Source organism: Leucoraja erinacea, chromosome 4 (genome assembly GCF_028641065.1).
Source record: "Leucoraja erinacea ecotype New England chromosome 4, Leri_hhj_1, whole genome shotgun sequence".
NCBI lineage: Eukaryota > Metazoa > Chordata > Chondrichthyes > Rajiformes > Rajidae > Leucoraja > Leucoraja erinaceus.
This window is the reverse complement of record NC_073380.1, coordinates 28308292-28325922: the sequence shown is the minus strand read 5'-3', so window position 1 is coordinate 28325922 and position 17631 is coordinate 28308292. Positions and strand designations below refer to the sequence as shown.

Sequence of the window (17631 nt, the reverse complement as noted above, 5' to 3'; positions counted from 1 at the left end):
TTTGTGCAGTTGTGTTTTGAAGGGTTCTAGAGTAAACCTGGGCCTCCTCTATTACCAGAGTGAGGTCACACGCAAACTGGAGGATTATCACCATATATTTAGTTTGAGCAGTTTACAACCCAATTGAGCAGCACAATTTTAGGTAACTACTTAACTTCCCCCCTCTCCCTTCATCCCTCCTAAACGTCCCCTCTCTCCCCCATGCCCCTCCTCGACCTATTTCTCCCTTCCCCTTCCACCTACGTTTCTTCCTTTAGCTTCGCAATTCGCAACTATTGAATCCCATTGTCTCACACCTTCTGTCTTTTCTTCTTTGGCTTTTGTCCACCATCTGCCTATGAATGCCCCCCCCCCCCCCCCCCCCCCCCCCCCCCCCCCCCCAGAGTCCCGAAGTATAACCTATGTTCGACAGAGATGCTGCCTGATCCACCGAGATACTCCAGCACTGTGCGTCTTTTGTAAACCAGCATCTGCAGATCCTTGTATCTACAGCTACTTAAAATATGAACTGTAGTGTTTTTTTTCAAATATCTTATAAATTCTGAAGGTGCCATTTCATCAGAAGATTACAGAATTTAGTAATTTGTCATAATCAACGATTCACCCACCGTGGGAATAACTTGAAATATCTTAATTCTCATTCATTAGTGAAATATTTCACTGGATACTTGAGGATTAAAGTGGACCCATTGTAGCATTTTATAAATAATTGATGTAGTAATACTGCATGCCTTGATTAATTGCACAATGCTAGCCAGTGAAAATTATGTGACTGAATTACAAATTAACAGAATAGGGAAGTAGTTGTAAAAATGAAGTTTGCATCCAATAAAATTGCTGCATGACTAACTCGTTCTGTCAGCATAAGTTATGATAAAGGATGGGGGATGGGTTGAATGAAAAAGAGAGCATAATGTGGCAGGACATTCGAACAGAATTATTTTTAAGTATCAGGAAATCTGAATAATATTTTGAATAAATAATATTTTTTATTACATTAGGCATTTTCCAAACAAAGGGTGAAAAATTATATATGCCCAATAGTTTCAAGAATGTGTTTTTCCCCCCATTTTAACATTACTCTAAAGTGCTCCTCCGAAAGGTGCAGTTCCATAGAGTGCTGGCTTACTAACATAAGGCAAAAAAATTAATTGAAGAACTATTAAATCCTGTACTCAACACAGACGCTGGATTCTGGTTCTTCTGGGGACAAATATATTTTTCTTCATATTGAAAACCCTCTAACTGATCGCAACCAGAATATTGCAACTGGTAATCAAGTAGAATGGAATGAGGGAGGTTTGTTTGAAAAGAGATATTGAAGTACCTGAGCAAACTGGTGTTGTTATTATTTTGATTTTTGTGGAATATTAAGTGATGAGTGTGCATGATCAAGTAGAAAATTTAAATCAGACAAAATTTGTGCAGCATAACTGAAAAATGGATAAAGTAAACAGATTTGAAAACATGTAACCTAAATATCAAATTTCAAGTTTACATTTATTGTCACATGCACCAATTGGTACAGTGAAATTTGGGTTACGATACAGCCATACAAATAAAAAAAGAACACAACACACAATAGACTTTAACATAAACATCCCCACACAGCGGAATCAAAGTTTCCCACCGTGAGGGAAGGCACCAAAGTTCAGTCATCCTCCTCTTTGTTGTTCACCCGTGGTCGGGGCCTCCCGAGCCCTCCGCAGTCGCCGCTACGGCGGCCCGATGTTCAGGCCCTCTCGCCGGGATGATGGAACTCCGAGGTCAGAACGGAAGAACATTCTTAGTGGCTTGGAGTTCAGAATCGGCCACTTCTTCCGGAGCCCGCGGTTCCCGAAGTCCACAGGCCGAGCTGGGCGGAGATTCACACTGGCGGCCCTCCGAAGTCAGCGCCGCCCGCGGCTAGAAGCGCCGCACACGGCTGGAAGCTCCGCAAACCACAGCTCCACGATGTTGAACACTCCGGAGCTTCAAATCCCAGGTAGGGCTTCGCCCTCTCCGCGATGAATCCAGTGCTGCGCAGCCGCTGAAGCTCTGGTCGGTCTCCGGCAGGAAAGGCCCCTCCAATCCAGATGGGGAGGCGAAGACGCGAATCGGAGAATAGTCGCATCCTCGCCAGGAAGTGACTGAGAAACAGTTTCCCCCTTACCCTTCCCACCTCCCCCACATAAAAATACTAAGAAACCTCCAAAACATAATTTTTTTAAACAGACTGAAAATAACAAAATGGTGGAAAAACAGACAGACTGTAGGCAGAGGCTGCCATCATACGGCGCCCCTAACGTCCGGAGATAATAGATTGCATGTTTTAAATCTGTTATTAGTCCGTAGATTATCTGGAAAACCTACTTGATATACATGATACTACTTCTTTCTACAAAGACTGAAGATCCATAAATTAAACTGTCAAGTATTCTTTCAATGTTCAAAGTATTTTCAATTATATATTATTGGAAGGATTCAGCAAATGGTATGGACAAAATCTGAACATTGAACTCAATAGTATGGACAAAACATGAACATTATTAATGCAAGAACATTTCTTATATCACACCTTTATTTAGGGGCAACGTTAAATGGGAAAGAATCAGAAAAGTATTCCAAACTGAAGCTGAAACTGCAAAAATGCGCAAGGAATTAAATAAAACCCAAACCTGAATGTATAATTAATCATTGAAATTACAGTATTTTCATCCATATTAGTGTAATATAAATACAATAATTCTCATTTGTGGAGGGGTCTTCTACAAGATTGGAATAGAGGGGAGATTGCTGCTCGGAGATACTAGTAATCTCCCCTCTACTCCATATACCAATTACAGCACGGAAACAGGCCGTCTCGGCCCTTCTAGTCCGTGCCAAACAGGATTCTTCTAATCCTGATGGAATCAGACTTGAAATGTGCCTGTCCATTTCCCTCCACAAATACTGCTTAACCTGTTAAAATATACCAGCAGTTTGTATTTTACTCAAGATTTCAGCTGCTGCCATCTCATGGCTCAACCATAGTTTTCAGTACAAAGCTTACCCCGAGGGCACATTTGAAGCATTCCTTGTCAAATCTATAAACTGGAGATAGAATTTCAAAGAACTTCAGAACACTTTGCTCTTCATTCAAATTGGCAAACTGGCGAAAAGACTGCTGTATCAACTTCCTCAGTGTTTTTGCCTGATAAAGAAAGACGAATTAATCAAATTTTTGATGAAAATGTACATCCATACATCCAGTTTAAAAACACAACTGTTAATAAATATAACTATCTTAAATATTGTTATTAATGTATTGTTATTAATAAGCCCTGGTTTTCTATTTCATCAATGAGAGCTACTGTTTAATAATTTCGTTACCAGTTTACAAAAATAATTACCAATGAATTACTGGTTTTATTGATAGATTTTCCATGAGCAAAGCAGTAGCTTTCAGTTATAATCTTATTCAAGAGAAAATGGAAACTCACCATAAAGCAAAGTGATTGAAAGACGTTTCACTTCAGATGCAGGCAAATTAATTACAAACCTCAAAGTGCTGTTACAATTTTTGAATTGGATAACCACAAAATCTTTATAAATATTATTTTTCAGGATTACATTTTTAGCATGGTGATATTAATAAGTATCAGAAGGAAATCAGCAAGAACAACTGATGCTGAATGAGAAGCACAATTATGAAAAATAACTGGCAATTTATTAATAAAAGTTAACAGTACCCAGCATAACTGCAAAGTCTACTACCTTCGCAAAGAAACGGACACCTTTGATAACTGATTGGCTCCGGAAGATATGGGAAATAAAAACTTTTGGATTGAGATCTTTCATAACCAGAAAATGCAATTCAAGAGATCCCTTAATTATGCATTTCGGATTTTCTTCGATCCCACATTGGTGACTGCATAGGCCATTTTCTGATTCAGATTTGCTAATTGTTATATACACTAGAGTGCAATGAATTTCCTTGTTCACATGAAGCTCTCATTATAAATGGAATGCAAACAAGAGTGATAAATACTGCAATAAGTAAACAGCAGGAAAGTGCAAGATTGCAGAGCCAGCTGATTGGCGCACAATTTCAGAACCTGTCGAGGGATTCTATCCAGGTCAGCCAGTTTAGTTTAATGTTGTCACATGTACCGAGGTACAGTGAAAAGTTCTTGTTTGCGTGCTAACCAATCAAAAGACTGTACATGAATAAAATCAAGCCGCCAACAGATAAAGGATAAAGGTACAAGTTTAGTGCAAGATATAATATTGAAGTCTCTCTTGAAAGCAGATCAGACTTCTGCCACTGAGATGTATCGGATAGAGCTAGCAGGAGATGGGGGATACACCTTGTTTGAAATTGGTTTGTCTCTTCAAAAGGGTAAAAGGCATTGAGCTCATCCTGTAGCGATGCATTGATGCCAGCATTCAGTGTGAGTTCATTCTTGGTTTCTGGTTAGGATAAACCCTGAATGTCTTTGTCAGAATGGAGTTATCAATGCATTTCGTGAAGAAACTAGTGATGACTGAGGTATACTCATTCAAGCTGAATGAAGTAGACTTGGACTTGATCCAGTCTTCAAATACACTCATTATTAAGATTACACAATGAGAATATTTTTTTGATTAAGATACTGCAAGGAGACAGGAATCAAGAGCACAGGGAGAGAACAAGTAGTACCTGCTTGTTAGAATGTCCATTCCAAGAATGACCACCTGCTCAGGATGGAAAAACTGGCATAGACATGAGAAGAACTGCTATCAGGATAATACCTGTCAATTCCAGATAAGATCCAAATCCAGATGGAGCTGTATACTAGGAGAGAAAGTTCCTCAATCTTGATGCTGGGAGAATTGCTCCAAGCTTGGTGCTGAGCCCAACCAATAACCAAAGGTAGATGGTAATTCAATGCAAACAAGTGCACGATCCAGACAATACAAAGGAGATGTTGAACTGTATTTTTCCCTAAAATCTGTGCATCTTTCTTGCAAATCCACCTTAAACCATTATACTTTTGAGTTTGCAGAATTTCAATACAGTACATGTAATTTTGGGGTTGGAGACATGGGATACTAAAAAAGTTAATTTCCTTATGAGATAAGACAGGTTCATATCAGTCCATGTATAAACAAATTGTTTCCGCCACTTTCCATATTGGACAATGGAACAACCAGGCTTGTTCCCTGGTACCAAATTTGACTCTTTGACGTTCCGCATACTTGCATTCTCTGATCCCATTCATGCTAGAGAAATTACACGAATAGCTAGAGTTGTGGTTTAAAATATTCCCAAGAACCAACCAACTGAACAACATTGTTGTAGGGATGGGAAACTTTAAAGTATGGAACTACTTAAAAACAATGCAGATCGTTCACATAATGAAACAGTTGGTCTACACAAAAGTAGAGCATATTTTTGTTGTGTTTTTGAAAACATTTTGAACTTTGTCAACATGTGCATGATGTTCATGTGCATCAACCTCATATGCTTATACAAATTAATTTGAAGTCATCGTAACCATATGGTAGCTAAAATGGAATTAAGTTTATCTTGTCAAAAATATTTGATAAAGTACAAGAGGCCTATTAAACTAAAATAGAGCTGGCGATCGTGGTTACTGCATTTATATAGATAAAAGAGTGAGACAGCTGATGGAATAAACAGCTAATTTTCAAGTTTACTAGCAGTTAAAACGGACTTAGATGAGATAAAATAAAATGCAGCTAAGTTTGCTGACCGTACAAAGCTAGATGGAAAAATAAATGTTTAAGAAGGAACTGCAGATGTTGGAAAATCGAAGGTAGACAAAAATGCTGGAGAAACTCAGCGGGTGAGGCAGCATCTATGGAGCGAAGGAAATAGGCAACGTTTCGGTTTGAAACCCTTCTTCAGATGTGAGGGGTGAGGGTTGGGGGTGGGGGCAGGAAGAAGAAAGGAAGAGGTGGAGCCAGTGGGCTGAGGGAGAGCTGAGAAGGGGAGGAAAAAGTAGGGACTACCTGAAATTAGAGAAGTCAATGTTCATACCGCTGGGGTGCAAACTGCCCAAGCGAAATATGAGGTGCTGCTCCTCCAATTTACGGAGGTCCTCACTCTGGCCATGGAGGAGGCCGAGGACAGTGAGAGAGGAGGTTGTTAAACTGTCTTTTGAGAGAGGATGAGAACTTCTTCAAAGTAGGCATACCTTGAGGAGATTTTGCAGTGGAGTAGACAAAATGTTTAAGAAGGAACTGCAGATGCTGGAAAATCGAAGGGTAGATTTTGATTGCGTGGATGTAAAGAAGTGTGAAATGATACACACAAATGAGTAGGCAAGAATAATGCTAATTAAATATAATGCAAATAAATATAAAATACCACTCTAGGATGAAAGTATACATTCAATAAAGATTCTGATGTCCCTGTACACAAATCACAAATTTAACTGTACGGCCTTAGATAACTAATCTGTGCTGTTTTGGTATATTTATCCATGGAAGGTGTACTTCCTTAAAGTGATGTAACACAGGTTCACTAGTCAGTCGGCAGAATATCTCCAGTGTTTACAAAAATAATTTTATTCAAACAATTACAAAGGCACTTCATACAACGGATAAGGAGTAAAGGCTTCTTCAGACTGACTTGTCTAGAAGTTGGCATCTCAGAAGAAAACAATGGCTATTTAGAATTAAGTCACGTTGAGTTCTTTGTGCAAAGATTCTGAAGCTTCTTTTTGAAATGTTAAAGCTCCAGATGATCATATGATAAATATACTCAAGGTGCGAAAAGAATTTTGGATGCAAAGGGAACATAAGAATATGGGGCTTTTGTCAGAAGGTGGTTCGGAGGTTGAAGATTAGTAATGATCTTACTAAATGGAAAACTATTCTCGGATAGCTGAATGGCCTGCTCTTGTATACTTCTTTCTCAAAATACAATCAAAATTATCCACATCTGTTCATCTACAAAATATTGGATCAATTGGATCAAATATCATCAACTAGGCATTTCATTTACTTTTCTGAACTTTAATTTTACTTTTTTTTTTATAAGCATCATGCATAGGTATAAGCCACAAACCATGATTAAGAAAAAAAACGGCAATTCGGTCTGTAGTTTTAACACAGATCTCCTTACCTTGACAGAATCCAAAAGGCTCTTGGGAAAAAAACCTTTTCAAACCCACATCCTTTCTGTTGAAAATTAAATGTTTACATAATTTAGTACAGTTTCAAATTCTCCACTCAATGACCAAAAACTACAAAAACAGGTGATAAAACAGTGTTGTTTTCTGTAAAACATGCAACTTACAGCACATAATTCTATCAAATATGCCTTTTTGTATTTAAGGTTATGCCTTCCTTTGAATGCATTGCACAGAACTGCAGACATCATTCATGAAACTCTTGAGAATAGAAATCGATCTTGCATTTCTATTCAGTAATAAAGCATTTATAACAGAACATCAACCAGTCAGAAGTCAGCTCAATACATTAAGATAGAAGTCCATCCGGCAGTACAAATTGGCTTGCTTACAGGATGCAGCAGACGGTGCTGGATGGGTGTTTCAGGCAGAGAGATGTCATGCTCCCCAAGAGTCAGTTTGTGATCATTTTTTGGTTATCAACAACCTAGACTTGGGTACAGGGAGCAGCATTACATTTATTGATAATATGAAACTTATATCTGACATACAACATACTGAATTGTGATAAGGATAGATATATGCTTCAGGATGACATGGGCATGATGATAAATTGGACAGAAGCAAGATAAACATGATGGATGGGATTCATTATAGAAAAGTGTGAAATTATGCACTTTGGGAATAGTAGTTTGGAAATAACTCATTTTATAAATAGCACAATTCTGAATAATGTGATGTTCAAATGAGCAAAGCTTGCAAAGAGGCTGGGCAATGATAAGATGGTTAATAAATACAATCCAAAATTATCCACATCTGTTCATCTACAAAATATTGGATGCTTCAATATCATCAATTAGGCATTTCATTTACTTTTCTGAACTTTAATTTTACTTTTTTTTTTATAAGCATCGTGCATAGGTATAAGCCACAAACCATGATTAAGAAAAAAAACGGCAATTCGGTCTGTAGTTTTAACACAGATGTGGGCCACTTAACTATTGTAACACATAAAGATATAAAGGTATGGAAGATAAATGCAGAAAGATAATGTTTCACTTCTGTAAGTCAATTGATGGGATAGTAATGTGGAAAACTGAACATCAAACCAGTGAAACAAAAGCGGAGAAAGAACAGAGTTGTATGCACAAGAATGTCATCAGGGTTGAAGGATTTCAGTTATGAAGGGTTAGAAATGTTGGAATTGTACTCCTTGAAAACCACAAAAAATTACCAGTGGCTCGGAGGTTCTGAAAGATTTTAATGAAGTAAAAAACGTGAGCACCAGAAAATCTGTCAATAACCGTAGAGCTAATAAAGATCACTCCAAGTAATGGTCCAACAAGTTTATTAGCATATAGTAAAGTTACACTGCAAGTAGTCACCACTGTGACTACATCCTGACTAATGGACTAAGTGGCTGAAAGCGTTAGTAATATATGGTGACTGTAAGGTAAAATGCGGACTGGATTATAGATCCGAGTGGTGTATAACATATGTGTGTTAGTATTTGGTAGAGCAGATCTACATTTTTCCTCTTAAGGAAATAACGTAACTACGAATACATATATGTGAGTACAATCAATCAAGTTTAGCTGGCGTCTAATAAATTCAGCACTAGAGCAGGTTAAGCAAAGTTCCCACATCTAAGGGGTAGTTTGCAAATGTGACCCGCCACGTACATGCTCGCATCTCCATCCTTCACCGGCGAGAATTGTGAGACCGGGGGCTGGTGGAGCACCAGAGACCCGTGAGACGGGTGAGGGGAGACCTGAGGGTGGGACACCGACTGTGGTGGCATGAAGGCAGGATACATGCTGGGCACAGAGACCACAAACGGAGTTGGGGAAGAGAGAGTATCAATCATACGGTGACACAGTCCAGGAACATCTGGATACGGGATCATAGGTTGCGGTTCCTTCACTGGTAGAAGGTGTTGACGGTTTCGCAGGTAAGCCCCTCCATTAGTATCGAACATTTACGAGCGTGGTCCTGGTGCCGGGCTGCGGATTGTACCAAGGCATCCGTGACCCTTGTCAGTTTGAAGCCTTACAACTTGACCGCTTGCCAACAGCTCGTGGCCTGCTTGTTCTGTCGTACGAGTGTTTTTGAATCTCGCGCTTATGCTGAAGTTGTGCTTGAATGACTGATGGCTTGAGAACCTGTGGCTGTAGTAGTTCCTTGGGTACGGGCAGCGTGGTACGGGTCTGCCTTGACATGAGGCGTTGGGCAGGAGACCCTAGCACTGGTTCGCGGGCAATGTTTCTTAAGTTGAGCAAGACCAGGTAAACATTAGATTTTCCCAAGTGTGATCTTTCCATCACCCGTTTGGCACTCCGGACTGCCCACTCGGCCAGCCCATTCGATTGAGGGAATTCGGGACTGCTGGTAATGTGACCAAAATCCCATCGTTGGGCAAAATTCTTGAAGCACTGGATGGTGAACTGGCCTCCGTTGTCAGACAGGAGTTTCGTGGGCGCCCCATGACTTGAAAAGTGTGACGCTAGTTTTTGAACCACCACTGCTAAAGTGGGGCTGGGAAGCAAGTCAATCTCAAACCAGCCCGAGTACGAGTCGACCAGAACCAGGTATTGTTTACCACGCCATTCGAAAATGTCTGTTGCCAGTGTGGACCATAGAGAGGCAGGGACTGGGTGAGTGAGAAGCGGCTGCTTAGGTTGATGGGGCACCAGGCTGTTGCAGATTGTGCAGGCTACCACCTTCTCCCGTATAAGCTGGGTCAAAAAAACATGCTCTTGGCTCAAACAATGGTTGCCTCGGTGCCGGGATGTCCCCTGTGGACCGAGTCTCATAGAGCAGTTGGAATGCCTGCCTTGTGTCCCTTGATGATCACGCTGCCCTTGAGCACCAGCTCATCATGGAAGTACGGGCGAATGGTAACAGGTACCTTGTGCTGTTTATTCGGCCAGCCATGCCGGAGGATCGAGGACAGTGACTGTAGGGTGTCATCCGCTGCTGTCTGGGCAGCCAAGTCGTCCAGGCACTCTGTGGGAAGGTAAGACCATATGATCAGCCATGATCATATTGAATGCGGTGCAGGCTCGAAGGGCCGAATGGCCTACTCCTGCACCTATTTTCTATGTTTCTAAGACACCATCATCACAATATAGGTGTCGTTGTGTCGGTTGTTCCTCGCAGGTCTTGCTTGGGGCTCTGGATGGAGTGTCGGCTAAGTGCATGTCTTTGCCTGGTTTGTAAACCAGGTTGATATCGTACCTTTGAAGCTGCATCATCATCCGCGACAGCCGGGCAGGAGCAGCATGGATTGGCTTGTTTAGAATGATGATCAGGAGTTGGTGGTCGGTTTCAACAGTCACAGTCTTTCCAAAAATAAAGTCTTTGAATTTTGTGCAGGCAAAGACCACCTTTTCGATTTGAGCAAAGAGTTGCCCGGTCTCAGATATTGTGCGAGAGGCATATGCCACGGGTCTATTGTCACCGTCACTGGTGCTCTGAAGGCAGGCAGCACCCAATCCATACTGGGAGGCATTGCAGGTTAGCGTTACAGGCAGTTTTACATCAAAGTAAGCCAGTCGGGGCACATGACAACTGCTGTTTTAGGGTATCGAATGCTCTCTGGTGTTGTTTGTAACAGGACCAGGTTGCCTCTTTGTGTGTCAGCTGCCACAGTGGTGCTGAAGTTCGGAATGAACTTACCCAGGTAATTCACCATGCCAAGGAATCTTTGAAAGCTGGTTACGTCTGTGGGAACCGGTAGTCCGTTGATGGCAATGGTCTTGGAAGGATCTGGTTTGAATCCATCACTAGTAAAAATATGTCATAGAAACATAGAAAATAGGTGCAGGAGTAGGCCATTCGGCCCTTCAAGCCTGCACTGCCATTCAATATGATCATGGCTGATCATCCAACTCAGTATCCTGTACCTGCCTTCTCTCCATACCCCCTGATCCCTTTAGCCACAAGGGCCACATCTAACTCCTTCTTAAATATAGCCAATGAACTGGCCTCAACTACCTTCTGCGGGAGAGAATTCCAGAGATTCACCACTCTCTGTGTAAAAAAAGTTTTCCTCATCTCGGTCCTAAAATATTTCACCCTTATCCTTAAACTGTGACCCCTTGTTCTGGACTTCCCCAACAGCGGGAACAATCTTCCTGCATCTAGCCTGTCTAACCCCTTAAGAATTTTGTAAGTTTCTATAAGATCCCCCCTCAATCTTCTAAATTCTAGCGAGTACAAACCAAGTCTATCCAGTCTTTCTTCATATGAAAGTCCTGACATCCCAGGAATCAGTCTGGTGAACCTTCTCTGTACTCCCTCTATGGCAAGAATGTCTTTCCTCAGATTAGGAGACCAAAACTGTACGCAATACTCCAGGTGTGGTCTCACCAAGACCCTGTACAACTGCAGTAGAACCTTCCTGCTCCTATACTCAAATCCTTTTGCTACGAATGCTAACATATCATTCGCCTTCTTCACTGCCTGCTGCACCTGCATGCCTACTTTTAATGACTGGTGTACCATGACACCCAGGTCTCGTTGCATCTCCCCCTTTCCTAATCGGCCACCATTCAGATAATAGTCTACTTTCCTGTTTTTGCCACCAAAGTGGATAACCTCACATTTATCCACATTATACTGCATCTGCCATGCATTTGCCCACTCACCCAGCCTATCCAAGTCACCTTGCAGCCTCCTAGCATCCTCCTCACAGCTAACACTGCCCCCCAGCTTCGTGTCATCCGCAAACTTGGAGATGTTGCATTCAATTCCCTCGTCCATTAATATATATATCGTAAATAGCTGGGGTCCCAGAACTGAGCCTTGCGGTACCCCACTAGTCACTGCCTGCCATTGTGAAAAGGACCCGTTTATTCCTACTCTTTGCTTCCTGTCTGCCAGCCAGTTCTCTATCCACATCAATACTGAACCCCCAATACCGTATGCTTTAAGTTTATATACTAATCTCTTATGTGGGACCTTGTCGAAAGCCTTCTGAAAGTCCAGATATAACACATCCACTGGTTCTCCCTTATCCACTCTACTAGTTACATCCTCAAAAAATTCTATAAGATTCGTCAGACATGATTTACCCTTCATAAATCCATGCTGACTGTCCAATGATTGCACCACTTTCCAAATGTGCTGCTATCCCATCTTTAATAACTGATTCTAGCAGATTCACCACTACCGACGTTAGACTAACTGGTCTGTAATTCCCCGTTTCCTCTCTCCCTCCCTTTTTAAAAAGTGGTGTTACATTAGCTACCCTCCAATCCTCAGGAACTACTCCTGAATCTCTTTAGAGTTTTGAAAAATTATCACTAATGCATCCACTATTTCTGGGGCTACTTCCTTAAGTACTCTGGGATGCAGCCTATCTGGCCCTGGGGATTTATCGGCCTTTAATCCATTCAATTTACCTAACACCACTTCCCGACTAACCTGGATTTCACTCAGTTCCTCCATCTCATTTGACCCCCGGTCCCCTGCTATTTCCGGCAGATTATTTATGTCTTCCTTAGTGAAGACAGAACCAAAGTAGTTATTCAATTGGTCTGCCATGTCCTTGTCCCCCATGATCAATTCACCCGTTTCTGACTGCAAGGGACCTACCTTTGTTTTAACTAATCTTTTTCTCTTCACATATCTATAAAAGCTTTTGCAGTCAGTTTTTATGTTCCCTGCCAGTTTTCTTGCATAATCTATTTTTCCTTTCCTAATTAAGCCCTTTGTCCTCCTCTGCTGGTCTCTGAATTTCTCCCAGTCCTCTGGTAGGCTGCTTTTTCTGGCTAATTTGTACGCTTCATCTTTTGTTTTGATACTATCCCTGATTTCCCTTGTTATCCACGGATGCACTACCTTCCCTGATTTATTTTTTTGCCAAACTGGGATGAACAATTGTTGTAGTTCATCCCTGCAGTCTTTAAATGCCTTCCATTGCATATCCACCGTCAACCCATTAAGAATCAATCGCCAGTCTATCTTGGCCAATTCACGTCTCATACCCTCAAAGTTACCTTTCTTTAAGTTCAGGACCCTTGTTTCTGAATTAACGATGTCACTCTCCATCCTAATGAAGAACTCAACCATATTATGGCCACTCTTGCCCAAGGGGCCACGCACAACAAGACTGCTAACTAACCCTTCCTCATTACTCAATACCCAGTCTAGAATACCCTGCTCTCTCGTTGGTTCCTCTACATGTTGGTTTAGAAAACTATCCCGCATACATTCCAAGAAATCCACTTCCTCAGCACCCTTGCCAATTTGATTCACCCAATCTATATGTAGATTGAAGTCACCCATTATAACTGTTTTACCTTTGTTGCACGCATTTCTAATTTCCTGTTTGATGCCATCCCCAACTCCAGAGATGTAAAGTATGTCCCACATACTTTACATCTCTGACACGAAAGCTGCATTTTAGGGGGTTGAGCTTGAGGTTGATGTCCTTGGCACGATCCAGTACTTACTTTAAATTGGCATTGTGTTCTGACATATCGCAGCCAGCAATGAGGATGTCATCATCCACAATGGCACAAGAGTGTCCTGCAAGCAGCTGTTCCATCGTGCGCTGGAAGACTTCACTGGCGGAGTTGATGCCGAAGGGCATTCGTAGAAACTTGAGTGGCCAAAGAGTTTGCCAAAAGTGGTTAGTTCAGAAGATTTTTGGTCTAAAGGGATTTTTCAGAATGAGCTTTTGCCATCTAGAACAGAGAACACGGTCGCTTTGCCCAGGTGTGCTGCTACCTCTTCTACTGTGCTCATTGGATAGTGCGGGCCCTTGATCGCAGTAGTCAGATTTCTGGTGCAGATTCGTATTTTGTCTTTGTTTTTCCTGGTGGCCACTACCATGGTTGACATCCAGTCTGACGGGTCGTTGACTGTGGCGATGACGCCTAAGGATTCCATTCTTTGAAGTTCATTTTGTAAGCAGTCACGAATGGCATGCGGATTTCTATGAGGGGCTCGAACATCGGGCATGATGTCAAAGGGCATGCTTGTTGTCAAAGAGTACCTTGTACTGAGCGAGAATCTATTCGGTGGTATCTTGGGCAGGGGAAAGTTGGTGCACCTCTTCTGCAAAACTTATCAATCCCAGATACTGGCAGGCATCAATAACGTGTAGGGTCGTTACTTTTCCTGGGACAATAAAAAGGTTCAGCTTGTGCACACGTGTCACTAGGTGGCACTGCAGGTCAACCCTGCCAAGTGGGTGAACCTTTCCTCCTCTGAAGGGAATTAATGAGGCATCCGTGTTTACGTCAGTTTCAGTGTTTTTGACCCTGGAAACCTCAGCCAGAGATATAACATTACAACAAGCTCCAGTGTTGATCTTTGCTGTTGATTTGGAATGTGAGTTCGGGATCGCGTAGTTTACATGTAATCTCGGATAGACTGTTTATGCTGAAAATGTCAGGTTCCGACAAATTCTCACAAGGGGACGAAACTGCTTGCGCTGGATCGGACAAACCGTGGGAAACATCTTGCTGGAGCTGATTTACCTGCCGTCTGGGTTCTGTACGATTTCTGTGGGCACGACAGCACCGAATAAAGTGGTTTCTTCTTTTACAATAGTGGCAAACTTTCCCGTAGGCTGGGCATTGCTCGCGGACAGCGGAGTGTGAACCACCACAATTATTACATTGAACAGGAGCTCTGCCCGTCTGCCTCTCTTCAGGTGACGGACATTGAGCACGGTAGAACGGGTTGGCAACATTCACTTGGTGCGAAGAGTACGGACCCTGCCCTGGTAGGCGGGTATGAGAGTCAGTGACTTTGGCAATGCGGCAGACAGTCTCTGCCCTGATGAGAGTTAGGTCAGCATCCCGTAGTAGTTCATTTTTCACTTTTTCATTTCGGATGCGACTCACCAATCTGTCGCAGACAAGCTCGTCGCACAGATCTCCAAAACGACACCTGCTTGCAATGTGCTTTATGGTACTTATGTATGCCTCGACAGGCTCACCAGGGAGCTGGTTTCTTTGATAGAATTTGTTGCGTTCCATAACCAACATGGTCCGAAGTTCACACAGGTGTCTGAAGTTGTTCATTAAGCAGACTGGGTCGTCAATAGTCTCTTCAGGGGTGATCACTACATTGTCATCACCCATCACATTTGGGGCATAGTGGAACCGCTCTGCTCGTTGGATAGCTTCAGATCCAGCGACGTTGAGAAGTACAGCAGCTATCTGCTCTTGAGGCGCTCCGCGATGGGCAGCTCGAATGTAGACGTTGAATCCCTCTCAAAAATCCGCCAACGCTCGCTGAGGTCAACATCAAAAACTAGGGGATCGGGCTTCTTGAACGAGTGAGCCATAATAAAGTGGGAAAGGGGGGAAAAAAAACTGGGGAATAAAGAAAAGAAATCCGATAAACTAGAACGGAATGGGTCCGGAAACTCTGACACCATGTAGAGCTAATAAAGATCACTCCAAGTAACGGTACAACAAGTTTATTAGCATATAGTAAAATTACACTGCAAGTAGTTGCCACTGTGGCTGAAAGCGTAATATAGTGTGACTATAAGGTAAAACCTGGACTGGATTATAGATCCGAGTGGTGCATAACATATGTGTGTTAGTGTTTGGTAGAGCAGATCTACAATAACTAGAGATCTTAGGTTTAAAATCATTAGAAAAAGATGTATTGTAGAATAATGTTTACTCTGTTGTTGGGTTCTGGATTGTTCCACCAGAAAAGATGATGGAAAGGGATTCCAAAATATATTTAAAAAAAGGGAATTGACTGGGTACTTGTCAGATGCACAATTCTTGGACTAGAGACAAATAACAGGGATGCAAGAGTTCATAACAAGGAGAAATGGTTTTTTAATGTATCAGGTAAAGCTTCATGGGCCAAATGGCCCAATTCTGTATTGCAACTCGTGGCATGTTTGATACAAGAACATTAGCCAAAACATCTGTGCAATTTAATTATACCGATCATATGGATTGTAACATTAAAATAAATTGACCAAATATCCATTGTTCGTAATAGTTACCCAGTTTAACGGAAGCTGCTGCGTGCATTCTTACAATGGATCTAATGCCTTTACTCAAAGATTCATGTATTCAACTAATCTATTATAATCAGAAAACTCTCTCTTTATTGAATACTGGCAGGTTATATGCCAGAGAAAATCTGAGGCATGGAGGGGCAAGGGCACAAAAGAAAACAAACATCTTAAAATAATGATGTTGTTTATTTTTGATTTAATGTAAGTCAGCAAATGGAGAGTGGAAGGTGGGAAGCTGACCAAAGTGCATTACAATCAAGTCAAAAAGGTAACAAATGCACTGGCAAGTCATTTAGTAACCTGCAAGCTGAAGCAGAAAATTGATCTATGGGAAATAAACAGGAATGGATTAAAGAAATCAGAGTGGTGATACAGGTACAGTGCCCTCCATATTGTTTGGGACAAAGACCCTTCATTTATTTATTTGCCTCTGTACTCTACAATTTGAGATTTGTAACAGAGAAAAATCATATGTGATTGAAGTGCACATTTTAATAAAGGTCATTTTTATACATTTTGGTTTCGCCATGTAGAAATTACAGCAGTGTTTATACATAGCCCCCCTATTTCAAGGCACCATAATGTTTGGGACACGGCAATGTCATGTAAATGAAAGTAGTCATGTTTAGAATTTTGTTGCATATGCTTTACATGCAATGACTGCTTGAAGTCTGCGATTCATGGACTTCACCAGTTGCTGGGTGTCTTCTCTGGTGATGCTCTGCAAAGCCTGTATTGCAGCCATCTTTAGCGCATGTTTGTTTTGGGGGCTAGTCCCCTTCAGTTTTCTCTTCAGCATATAAAAGGCATGCTCAATTGGGTTCAGATCGGGTGATTGACCTTTTTCCAGAACTGTGGGTGCTCTTTTAAGTACTTCTTGGCAAACTGTAACCAGGCCATCCTATTTTTATGGCTAACCAGTGATTTGCATCTTGCAGTGTAGCCTCTGTATTTCTGTTCATGAAGTCTTCTGCGGACATTGGTCATTGACAAATCCACGCCTGACTCCTGAAGAGTGTTTCTGTTCTGTCGGACAGGTGTTTGGGGATATTTCTTTATTATAGGGAGAATTCCTCTGTCATCAGCTGTGGAGGTCTTCCTTGGCCTGCCAGTCCCTTTGCAACTAGTAAGCTCACCAGTGCTCTCTTTCTTCTTAATGATGTTCCAAACAGTTGATTTTGGTAAGTCTACGGTTTGGCTGATGTCTCTAACAGTTTTATTCTTGTTTCTCCGTCTCATAACGGCTTCTTTGACTTTCATTGGCACAACTTTGGTCCTCATGTTGATAAACAGCAATAAAAGTTTCCAAAGGTGAAGGTAAAACTGGAGGAAAGACTAGGTGCCGAGAGCTCTCTTATACCTGCATGAAGGAGGCAATTATACACACCTGAGCAATTACAATCGCCTGTGAAGCCATGTGTCCCAAAGATTATAGTGTCCTGAAATCGGAGGACTATGTATAAACACAGCTGTAATTTCTACATGGTGAAACCAAAATGTATGTAAAATGGCCTTTAATAAAATCTG

At 41.7% G+C, this 17631-nt stretch overlaps 1 protein-coding gene across 1 annotated transcript in view; it reads right to left on the bottom strand.

The window, feature by feature from the left end:
- The window catches only part of LOC129696222 (focal adhesion kinase 1-like), a 425097-nt gene that overhangs the window by 171589 nt on the left and 235877 nt on the right, over positions 1 to 17631 (bottom strand). The window contains 3 exon segments of the mRNA XM_055633900.1: positions 3032 to 3172; positions 7094 to 7126; positions 7128 to 7149. Coding sequence (XP_055489875.1) covers positions 3032 to 3172; positions 7094 to 7126; positions 7128 to 7149 — 196 coding nt within the window.